Here is a 12601-nt window from a genome sequence, read left to right as displayed (position 1 = left end):
TTTCATTCTCTCACAGCAGTATTAATAATTTTCTCAAAGATAACTAATGCGATTTAAAAGAGCTATATCAAGTTATCTTGCGAACGATTTGAATTGAGTATTTTTCAATTCTAGTCGCCTATCTTTTTTATGGTAACTGCCTTTGATTAAAGGGGTTTTACCATGGATTCTACTATCGTCATTGGCCATCTACAAAGTGGTTTTAAAATATTTGCCTAGTGAACAGTTGCTTTTTGTGTGTCTGAGAGATCTGAGATGTTGAGTGGAGTGTTGACAGAAGTTATCTACGAAACAGTTGACTAATGAAGGAAAGACCCTCAGAGACTTGCCATCTTTAGGAGCATCCTTATTTCCCGCATTGTTCATAATTCACTGTGTTTGTCACATTTAACATACACCTCAGAACTCATAGCCATATATACATTTATATATCTGTCTACCCATAACTACAAATTACTGATATTGATCACACCAATTTGTTGATTTATTGCACTTGCACTTCCTGTCATTTAGTTTGCATGTTGATATCAGTACTCTGTTGCAGGCCATGATGTTTCGGCTCACGATGATTCGTGTAACTATTTTTACCGCTGCTGTACTGCACCGCTCATTTTACCAAGCAAAGGCAGCGTCATCAACAGCTGAAGGAGATGTTGACAGCATTATAGATTTTAAAACTCTGAGGGTATACATGTATTTTGTGTTCATTTATTAGAGTGTCTGTTGGATGTTAGCATTTCTATTGCTTCCAGTACCACTTTCCTATGATCACTTACCAGCTACTCCCGTGTCTTCCTTTGTCATATACTTGTCTACCAACACTTTATTCCCATTTTTCTATCGTGATAAATTTACATGAATCGTATATAGCTTGTGTCCATATTGTAACTGAATTGTATATAGCTTGTGTTTATATTGTAACTGAATTGTAAAATTGTTTTACTTTCGAGCTTTACTAAAAATTGCTTTCAGAGTTTCGAACTATGCGTTCTGTTCTGTAGGAAGAACATGTTATGAAAACTTTAACCAGTGAAAAGTATGCGAGGCTGGCTGACTTATCAGATATGGACGTCTTCAAAGCGCAAATTCTCAATCCACTTCTTATCGAGAGAGTACCTGACACAGATGGCAACCTCTTTGCTCAAGAGGTGTGTAGGTTTTACAACGTCCTCTTGCAAAATGTTGATTTTGTTTCAATGAATTTCTATAAAAGTGGAAGAATGTATAGTTAAGTTAGAGCATTTGTAAGGGCTGAAGCGAGTACTCGAGAGAGATTTAATTGTTACAGCATATAAAGTATTGGATGGCTGATAGGTTGGCCTGGCATGTAGAGGAGGACAGTTTTGAGGAGATGACTCCATATCATATAAAGAACTTCAGAAATATCATAGGTATGTTAGGGCATGCGTGCATCTTGACATAAGTTCATGAAACATGGTTGTTTTTTTTGCTTTGTTCTCGGAAAGCTCATTGAGCACCCTGTGTGTGATCTTGTTGGTGAATGTTCACTGTTCCTCATTTGTAGCTACACTCAAGCCATCTGCCAAACGATTTCTCAACATCGTCTGCCATTATGACTCTAAATACTTTGCTGACTTTGAGTTTATCGGAGCCACTGACTCAGCTGCCCCATGCGCCATGATGATAGATCTCGCTCGCACCCTCAATTACAGTCTTCACAATGGACAGGGATCTCAGGTAACAAGTCAAACCTATCTATCGATACATCAAAGAGACAGTTAGTTGGTAGGTCGGACAGTTTGTGGCAAACAGCTTGTTGGAGCCTTATTCATTCTACAGCACACCGATAGCGCAATAAAGTTTTGTATGCTATCACTGGTGTAGTCAAAACATTACGGATGTTACACTCAACAGTATTTGCTCAGCTTAGTGGAGTTGTCTTTGCAATGGCGTAAAAAGGTTAGGACAATACAGTCAAACTTAACATGGTTAACCATTTCCACTATTTGCTTCGAATGTTGAAACCATCACATGCTTGCAGCAAATACTCTCATAAGAGTACTTTGTATTTTGTTTAGTTCATTAGAGAGCCCAAAAAAGTGATATATATTTCAAGTAGTCACATATTTCATTAAAACAAATACATGATATAAAACTGTATTAAAAACAGAATGTAACAATTTAAATTACGTGTATATGTAAAGAAGTCGATGAAGTACTTGTCGGTAAAAAAATTATTGCTTACCATAAAGACACAAATGGAAAAGTAGGTTCAGCAATGTATAAGTTGGGTGGTAGAGTGAGTGATTAAAATACAGGTATAACTTATTTTAACTTATACCAGTTGTAATGTAGTTTAGATTAACTTTATTTACTATACATATGTTTAATTAAGTTTGTGTTTTATTTCTAATTCTTTATTTTTGCATACAAGTATTTATTCAAATATTACATTGTGTGTTGAGAACTTTATATCTGGTGATCAGAGGTGATCGTTAGTCGCGGTTTGATTGTACAGGCATTTCCTGATAGTGATAGTAAAGATGTTGGAGCCAAGCCGCATGGCTCAGTGATCCGTCATTCAATGAAACACAATTGCCCTTGACACTTTGTTGACCTTGGCAATCAATGATGAGTGCCAAAGTCCTGCTCAATTATAGGCGATACATGTGACAGATGAAAAAAGTATTTACTACAGTGCGTTCACACAATTGTTGCAAAGTGTTATATAGTGGCTGAAGCTTTAGGTAGATCACAAAGTCTTCTCATCCGGAATGCTGTGCTGCAGTTATTCAGTCGTCATGTTGATTTCCTAGTTGGACATTGTGCTTCTATTCAATGCAAATGCAGCGACTCACTCCGAGCGTCTCTTGTGCTTTGATACTCTGTCTGGATCTTACTATTGGTATGCTCTAGGCTGGGGATGTTTCTCTCCGATTCCTTTTTCTGGATGGTGAGGAAGCTTTCAAGGAATGGACGGACACAGACTCGATATATGGTGCAAGACATTTGGCTGACAAATGGCACACAACTCCGCATCCTTATGACTCGTCCAGCACCATTTTGGATGGCATCGTATGTGCATATTCCTATTGCATCTCATTCCTTTTGCCAATTTACCAGCTAAACGGGTGAACAGTGGGCATTATTTTTCCCTTAAAGGTTGACTTGCAATAAAATTCACATTACAGTTATTTGGTATCAAAAGATTTACCATGTTTTACTCTGTTGTGTTGTAGGTGCCAAATACGTGGAAATGTGATTACAAGCCCTTAAAAGCTCAAAAATGAAAAGCCGCCGTAGATTGGAATCTCTTTATTTATCTGACGTAGTCATTACAGTTTGGTTATCGTCTTGTCACGTGATGTTTTCACGTGTATTGAAAGGCCAATAAAAAGCTCACTATAAAACATATCGTAGCACTAGTTTATGACAAACACTTCGGGTTTTACCGAAGTCCCCGTATTAAATATAAATGCTCGCTACTTTACAGTTTTGTTTCGGCATTATTCAATCGTCAAGTCGTAATCTGACCACGTGACCCAATACTTCGCAAATAATTTCTGCAGCACTTTTCGATTATCACAGGTAACCAACAGGCTCATCATGATTATCAGACAATGATATGTACTCCTTCGAGCTAAGGTTAAGAAGTTTAACGATTTTTTACGGTAAGTTATAAGATATCAGTGCTAAAAGTGACAGCATTACAATGACGATAAAATAGACGCGTAAGAACAGTAGACATGGTTTTATTGAATGCGTGAAGTATATTTGTGAAAATATTTCGACGAATGAGGTTGCATGAAAGTGTAAACAGAAACCATCCTGTAACAACTGCGTCCCATTTGAGCCGTGTTGGAAAGCGAATCCAAACTACGGCGGTCTCGTGTGGCTGCGATTAACTGTTTGTTTTTTAGCTTTTAAGAGCTTGTAATCACATTCCCATATATTTTGCACCTACAACACAACAGAGTAAGTCATGGTGAATCTTCTGATACCAAATAACTGTAATATGAATTTTGTTGCAAGTCAACCTTTAAAGGTTTACTTGCAACAAAATTCACATTACAGTTATTTGGTATCAAAAGGTTCACCATGTCTTACTCTGCTGTGTTGTAGGTGCAAAATTTGTGGAAATGTGATTACAAGCTCTTAATAGCGCAAAAACGAACAGTTAATCGCAGCCATCACGAAAACGCTGTAGTTTGGAATCTCTTACCAAAACGGCTCAAATGGGATGAGGTTGAACGAGATGGCTTCTGTTTACACTTTCATGCAACCTCATTCGTCAAAATATTTTTACAAATATACTTCACGCATTCAATAAAATCATGTCTATTGTCCTTACGCGTCTATTTCATCATCATTGTAATGCTGTCACTTTGAGCACTAATATCTCAAAACCTACCGTAAAAATTCGTTCAATTTTTTAACCTTAGCTCGAAGGAGTGCATATCATTCTCTGATAAACATGACGAGCCTGTTGGTCACTTGTGATAGTCAGAGAAATGCTGCAGAAATTATTCGCGCTGTTTGGCAGGAAGTATGGGTCACATGATCAGATTACGACTAGACGATTAGACCAAGCCGAAACAAAACTAAAGTAGCGAGCATCTATATTTGATACTGGTCCTTGGGTAAAACCCGAAGTGTTTGTCATAAACTAGTGCTACAAGAAGTTTTATATTGAGCCTTTTATTGGCCTTTTAATTCACGGGAGAACATCACGTGTCAAAACAATAACCAAATGGATTTACTACGTCAGAGAAATGAACTGTTTCCAATCTATGGCGGTTTCATGATGGCTGCGATTAACTGGTCGTTTTTGAGCTTTTAAGAGCTTGTAATTTCATTTCTACATATTTTGCACCTACAACACAGCAGAGTAAGACATTTTTTGATACCAAATAACTGTAATGTGAATTTTGTTGCAAGTCAACCTTTAAGGTTTTTAGTTTCGGTGTTTCCTAAGGCTAAGCAACGATGTTGAGATGTGTATCGTTGTTGTCTTATACTTAGCTTAGACAAATTCTATTGCAGTTCCCTTACTGTCACCTACATGTAGTACATATAAATCTATCTAATTGCTTTCTCTTTCCATGTAGGATGCTTTTGTCTTGCTTGATCTGATTGGTGCGAGGAACCCGAAGTTTAGAGACTTCTTTGAGGACACGACTAAGTTGTTCAAGAGGCTTCGTTCAATCGGTTAGTTTTATAGATTATGTGCAGAACTGTGCTTATTTAGCTCTGGATAAAATGATTGGGCTGTTCACATAAAAACACTTGCGCTAAAGCCTGGTTCCCATATCGATTTTGAGACTCCGGCGGTAACATGCACAGCAAAACGCTCGCGACGCTAGGCTCGGCGGCATCTGTTCACATAAAAGCCACATCGTTAATAATATCGTAAACATAATTGCGATGTCAAATAAAATGTTCGCTCGCCATGCCGTTCCTATAATGGTGACCTTTACCCGTACAGTGCATTTCGGGAAGGTTTTGCCTGCGGCCATTTGCGAAATTTGAACAGCGCTAAACTATTGCGATGCCGCCAGCAACTACCGGCGATCCTCGGCGGTACCTGGCGCGTACGTTCCCATTTCACCGCTAATAGCCTGCGGTGCTGTCACCAGTGCTTTGCAATGGATATGGGAACCAGGCTTTAGGATGAGCTTATTGGATTCACAGATGATCTGTTGATGCGTTGAGCTGAATTTTAGCTCATGCGTCTACAGGTTCTCAGCGATTAAATCCCTTCTAGTGTTCTCTAAACAATAGAACATAAAATTTTCAGTCAGGTTTATTTTTGTAAAACACTGATTATTCAGGATTGAACATTGTTTTACAAAATATGCAAAGTGTTTTATTTCAAATGCTGTATTTAGCCACACTTATCACAAGAACTAGGATTGCAGTAAGCTGTTTCTTATATTTTTCACACGAGGCTCACATTGTCTGCTATTGCTTATGCAGTATTATATTGCCACCATTGCATCAACGCATTTCTAGTTAAGGACTTTGTAGTTCGTAAGATTGCATATTGAGGATGAAATAACTTGCTCAAGGGACCAGTTTCTCCTTTAGGCGCTAGAGCGGTAACAGCTGTTTCCTTGAGACAAGTTTTCTACCTTTTACTGTAAAGTTTAGTAGATACTTGACGAATAGCAATCACCCTCATTATTAAGCACGTTTTTGATGTACATGTTCTTTCCCACCGGTCTTATTTCATATTTTCAACGGCAACTATGCCTGTGTTTCAAGTATCAGCTTACAATCTAAACTAGGTCTACTATATTTTTCTGGTTAAACACAACTATAGTCAGATTTTTGATTGACATCAATTCCTTACAGAAGCCGTAATTGAATAAATTGACCTACAATGCAAACAAAAAACAAGCGTTCACCACAAATACGATTTATTCAGGAAGCAGAAAAATTGAGAGGTCCCGCCAATTGACAACAGGCTGTGAATGTTTTGAAAAGTTTTCAAGCAAACAGCAACAATATATTTACATTGTTAGAATTGAGTATGCCATCTTAACATGTTGACTCTATCTTGCCAATACATGTTTGCGTACTTCCTTCATATTAATTCAGTGTCTCAGCATTTTAATTTTATTCAAAACAATTGTTTGCTTTGGATAAAATATTGTAGCAAATCTCTAGCCAATCAAATTGCTAGACATGTCAATTCAGTTCACAGCGCATACTAGAGTGGGAGTGGCAGATTTCATATCATAGAAAAGACTTATGGTTAGCATGAATAGGCTTTCAGTTATATTCGCTGTACTTGCTTAGTGTCTAATATGGTGTCTCGCGTGGTGACTTGTCACTTATAGTGTCACACATGGTGACTTGTCACTTATAGTGTCACGCATGGTGACTTGCCACTTATAGTGTCACGCATGGTGACTTATCATTTATAGTGTCACACAAGGTGACTTTTCACACATGGTGACTTGTCACACATGGTGACTTGTCACTTATAGTGTCACACATGGTGACCTCTCACTTATAGTGTCACACATGGTGACTTGTCACTTATAGTGTCACTTATAGTGTCACATGGTGACTTATAGTGTCACATATGATGACTTGTCACTTATTGTGTCACACATGGTACCATAGCGCTAAGGCAGATATCTACAAGTATGCATCTTGTATTTTAGAATCCAAGCTGCATAAAGCTGGTTTATTGGAAGACCACAAATCAGAAAATGATTATTTTCAAAGCACTAGATACTATGGTGGCATTGAAGATGATCACATTCCATTTCTACATAAAGGTAATGCCTGCCAGTTTCTCATAAAGCCGTGTCGTGTTTACATTAGGTAATAATCGATCAAATGCAGCAAAAATTTAGATCAGCCGGTGATTCAGAACATTTTTTAATGATCGATTGTTTAGAAATCATCGAACAATTGGTCTAAGTTCGTAAGTGTTAAGGATTCTATCAATTATAATCTCGCTGACTTTTGGATAAGCTTCTAATATGATACTAAAAACTAGCTTTATCTGAAAAGGAGTGCACGAGACGCTTTCGTCTAAAATTCTTGTCTAAAGTTGTGTTGTCTGCATGTCCGGTATACAGTATACCCATTTTATGGTCATACCTTAGCAGAAACAAGTGTGTAACAAAATATGTTCGTTCAAATTATGTTATATTAAATTGTCAAAGCATATACTTTCGACGGTCGTTGAATCATGAAGAGCGTGCTGAAGTAATGGTTCTCTCCACAAAATCAAGCCAGCAGTGTGTAAGAAAAACTATTCACAATTGTGCTTATTTCTCTTCAAAGCCTAAAGCTACTGGAAAAACGATAATGTGAAGTACCTTTGCTGTGTAAGAAGTGTACCATTAGTTTTTGTTGAGTGCGTTTTGCCTTATCACAGGTTTTAACTCTGCACATTAATGCGCATGCTATAGGAAGTACACATCCTCGACTCAGGCTATTTATGTCAATAAAACTGAAGTTGTTATTCGAATGTCTATTCTGCCTATTTCTGGTGTCCAGTTATTCATACATCATCTGAGGTTGTGTTTGAGCATATAAACCTCAGTCGAAGTACATGTATGTGAGGTGTATGTGGGGTGTATGTGGGGTGTATGTGGGGTGTATGTGGGGTGTATGGTTGCGTCATAAATCTTCACTCTTGAAACGCAAAAAACTTGCAAAATTAATTTCTTTCAATCACTAGGAATACATTTTTAGAGAAAATATCCGTGGTGTCCGTTAGATGCCATGGTTAAAGGTTGAGATAAAATACAGTCAAACACGGATAAGTCAAACTTCACGAATTATCAGAGCGTTCAAGTTATCAGAGCACTGTCATAAGTCCAAGTATTTATTAGTAGATTCATGTACATATACAAACTATAATATAAATCAAAAGCATGAATGGCTTGTTTCAAATTAAATGCTTCTAATGTAAAGTTTAGAAATTTTTTATCAGAAAGTATAGAAATTTTTCTATCACTTGAGATTTGCTTGTTGTTTTATGTGATGTGACTGCCAGGACGTTTTCAGATTAAAATATGCAAAACTTGATCGCTGTTGAAATGCTCCGAAGACAAGACATCTTTTTCTTTTGAGCATTTCAACCCCGTTTTAACCAAGATCAATTTTGCCGATTTTTCTTGAAGTTCATGCGAAGGTTACCTCGCTTTTCCTAGCCTTCGTAGGTCCATCGCTAAGCGAATGTTTGGTAAAAATCAAATTTCACCAAACCTTTAGAAAAGTCATTGACGAAAATATTTTGCCGATGGTAATAACAACGCCTACGAACTACTGAAAGTTGGGGTTTATCTCTATGGCTTGGAATAAAGTGATATTCTAAAGCGATAACAACCGTCTCGGTAGCCGTCGGGCAAAAAACTGTTCGAGTTAACGAAGTTGAGGTCGATTTATCTGAAGCAATGTATCATTGCGTGGGAACGGACCAAACAAAACTGTTCGAGTTAACATGTGTTCGAGCTATCCGAGGGCGAGTTATCAATGTTTGACTGTATTACTATAATCGGTATTCAAATTGGTGACATTCATCCTGGTAGACCGACAACTAACACCTGCACTAATCGATTGCCTTCTGGAGCATCTGACCGATTGCTCACACTTACTTTCTGCGTTTTATCGATGCGCCAGGTGCGTGATCGCACCTGGCGATCACTAACGACACCCTAGATTGTCATGGTATGTTAACGGCACCCTAGATTGTCAGGGCATGCTAACGGCACCCTAGATTGTCATGGTATGCTAACGGCACCCTAGATTGTCAGTGTATGATAACGGCACCCTAGATTGTAAGGGTATGATAATGGCACACTAGATTGTCAAGGTATGCTAACGGCACCTCAGATTGTCAAGGTATGCTAATGGCACCCTAGATTGGCAGGGTAAGCTAACGACACCCTAAATTGTCAAGGTATGCTAATGGCACCCTAGATTGTCGGGCATGCTAACGGCACTCTAGATTGTCAGGGTATGCTAACGGCACCCTAGATTGTCAGGATATGCTAACGACATCCTAGATTGCCAGGGTATGCTAACGGTACACTAGATTGTCATGGTATGCTAACGGCACATTAGATTGTCAAGGTATGCTAATGGCACGCTAGATAGTCAGGGTATGCTAATGGCACCCTAGATTGTCAGGGTATGCTAGCGGCATGCTAGGTTGTCAGGGCTTGCTAACGGCACTCTAGATTTTCAGGGTATGCTAACGGCACCCTAGATTGTCAGGGTATGCTCACGGCACCCTAGATTGTCAGGGTATGATAATGGCACACTAGATTGTCAAGGTATGCTAATGGCACCCTAGATTGGCAGGGTAAGCTAACGACACCCTAGATTGGCAGGGTATGCTAACGGCATGCTAGATTGTCAGGGCATGCTAACGGCATGCTAGATTGTCAGGGCATGCTAACGGCACTCTAGATTATCAGAGTATGCTAACGGCACCCTAACTTGTCAAGGTATGCTAACAGCACACTAGATTGTCAAGGTATGCTAATGGCACACTAGATTGTCAGGGTATGCTAATGGCACCCTAGATTGTCAGGGTATGCTAACGGCACCCTAGATTGTCAGGGTATGCTCATGGCACCCTAGATTGTCAGGGTATGATAATGGCACACTAGATTGTCAAGGTAGGCTAACGGCACCGTAGATTGTCATGGTATGCTAACGGCACGCTAGATTGTCAGGGCATGCTAACGGCACTCTAGATTATCAGAGTATGCTAACGGCACCCTAACTTGTCAAGGTATGCTAACAGCACACTAGATTGTCAAGGTATGCTAATGGCACCCTAGATTGTCAGGGTATGCTAACGGCACGCTAGATTGTAAGGGTACAAAGTGCTAACTAAAATGGAGACAGCCGAATATCTTTAAATATAAAAACAATTTTGTGTATATAATTTGCACAACAAAAACTTGATGACTTTATTACAGGTCAAGTTTAAAAACATGCAAATATTCATGAGTATGTAGGTATGTGAAAGGCTTGATAAACTTGTAGCTGTTGTCATCTCAAAGTAGACACAAATCGATTTGCATGACTATTGCTCAATTGTAAAAGCACTGTCACAGGATAAAACCCAAATAAAGCTGTCTCAGACCTTCAGATAAGACTAAAACTATTGTTTCAAGCTGTACACACATATAGCCACAAAAACAAAAAGAAGATAATAACGAATATGAAGCTTATCACCAAATTGTTGGCTAAAGTGTTATTTTGCATTGCAGATTATCGACGAATGCGCGCATGATTTTAGTCTCGTGCATAGTGCAGCGATGTAATGGCACATTCTTGTATTTTAATTTTGTGTTTTTTTCTTGTTAGGTGTACCCATTCTACACCTTATTTCTGCCCCCTTCCCATCTGTTTGGCACACGGAACGAGACAATGAGCAGGCTTTGCACTACCCTACAATCAACAACCTCAACAAGATTTTTAGAATATTCGTTTCCGAATATCTGCATTTGAAATTATGACTGTGCGAGAGAGAAGGCAACTCAAGCTTTGTAAGGCTTGTCACTATTAACCCCAAATACAATTACAATTCTACCACAGCATTCGGCGGGCTAATAACTTCTGGTGCTTCTGGGGAGCCTTGTGAGAATGACCCGATGAATGTAAAACTGTTTGTGACACACTCTGGTTGTCCTGGGACTATTTTTAGCCCTTACTTGATAGCATTGCTATGTTATTACTCTGCTGCACCCATTCCCTTGACAAGGTCATATGGTTAACATGAAATTTGGACTTTTCTTTCTCTGTTTGTTATGTTTTATAGCATCACCCTGCATATCATAATCCTGTCCTGTAAGTAACTGATCTATTAACTGGTTTTTGTCTTGCAGTCACTATTACTTCCAAACCTATTTTTCTACGGTGATGGGCTAAATTTATTTTATGCAAAGACATTTAAATTGATTGAGACTGCATAATTGTCAGATGCATATTTTAATATTTTACTTTTATTTTGAGCAACTCTCGGTTCTTCTGTGTAAGCCAGTACCGTGTTCCATCTCAGTGAAACAGTTCTATGCATTTGTCCTTGTTGTAGTTGTCTTCTCTCATTACTTCATCTATTCCTAACCCGTGTCTGATACTTGTTAAACTTAAGCTTGTTCTAAGCTTGAATTGCAATGTGTGTACTGTTTGTTTAGCCAGTTTAAGGTACTGTTCAACTGATCTCAGATTACAGGTGACTGTCTCATACATCGCATAGCAATATATCTTTATCAAGCAATTGTTATCATTTGTAAAGCTGGGATTTTCCATAATTCTGACATAATTACCACATGCTTTTCTGTTTTATTCATTCAATATTTATATACTGAAGCAGTTTGTTGATTGTGTTTACTTGAGGATGTTCATAATGTTCACATTATGTTCTATGTAATGGACCATCTGCATTGGCTGTGTCACTCTGGTTACTTTTCTGAAATAATTTTAAATATAATTTGCATTCCATATTACCCCTCCAATTTTAAGTTACTAATATGCCTTTCTAGTTTGTACAAATGGATCTAGTCTGATATCTAAATGTTCTTGTTGACCCGAATATTCAGTTTAGTATATTAGACACTGTCAAGCGTGGTTTATGTGAGACAGCAAACAACTTCGTGGTTAGTTTGTAGCCAAACTTGACTGAAATCAAACAACCCCGCCCTGTGTGATTCAATTGTATTTAATGTTTAAGTAAAACAATATTTAAATAAATCTTTCAAATTGTTGATCTGTGGTGTTGGTTAGTCATATCTTGTCTATAAGGCTTGTTTTCCAATATACCAGCCATATATTTCAATCGAAAAGGAAGCAAATAATTCAGATTTGTGTTTTTACGACCATCATCGCTACATCTTTAGATGTATATCTAGCGCATCTGATGGCCAAACCACAAACAACATGTGGATTTTATATAAATAGGGTATTTGGCAACAGGAATTGTTTTTTCTAATGCGCTGACTGTCAGTTCATTGCTTCACTCTCCAAGTAGTTCCTTTTTCCTCCTACAGCAATAATTACTTCTACACACTTGTTTTGAGTGTAAGTGCTTAGCCAGAGTAAACTGCATTCCAATTCAACAAAATACATGCTGTGAATAACATCTTATTGAGGTTTCTCC

At 38.2% G+C, this 12601-nt stretch overlaps 1 protein-coding gene across 1 annotated transcript; it reads left to right on the top strand.

Moving 5' to 3' along the window:
- Positions 1–442: 442 nt before the first annotated feature.
- On the top strand, positions 443–11951 carry LOC137389627 (glutaminyl-peptide cyclotransferase-like). Its single transcript, XM_068075687.1, has 8 exons — positions 443–685; positions 1002–1148; positions 1289–1391; positions 1526–1698; positions 2878–3036; positions 5070–5169; positions 7134–7250; positions 10810–11951. The coding sequence occupies exons 1-8, from the start codon at positions 548–550 to the stop codon at positions 10959–10961; spliced, it is 1089 nt and encodes a 362-aa protein (XP_067931788.1). The 5' UTR covers positions 443–547; the 3' UTR covers positions 10962–11951.
- Positions 11952–12601: the final 650 nt, after the last annotated feature.

This window comes from Watersipora subatra, chromosome 3 (genome assembly GCF_963576615.1).
Source record: "Watersipora subatra chromosome 3, tzWatSuba1.1, whole genome shotgun sequence".
Classification (NCBI taxonomy): domain Eukaryota; kingdom Metazoa; phylum Bryozoa; class Gymnolaemata; order Cheilostomatida; family Watersiporidae; genus Watersipora; species Watersipora subatra.
The sequence above is the reverse complement of the archived record's forward strand: the minus strand, read 5'-3'. Positions and strand labels throughout refer to the sequence as shown.

What these genes read in the sequence shown, in the direction of transcription:
- LOC137389627 (XM_068075687.1), top strand. Translation starts at nt 548, where the DNA reads ATGATGTTTCGGCTCACGATGATTCGTGTAACTATTTTTACCGCTGCT. An exon ending in TAGATTTTAAAACTCTGAGG is followed by an intron (nt 686 to 1,001) that starts GTATACATGTAT and finishes TCTGTTCTGTAG; the next exon opens with GAAGAACATGTTATGAAAAC. An exon ending in CAAGAGGCTTCGTTCAATCG is followed by an intron (nt 5,170 to 7,133) that starts GTTAGTTTTATA and finishes CTTGTATTTTAG; the next exon opens with AATCCAAGCTGCATAAAGCT.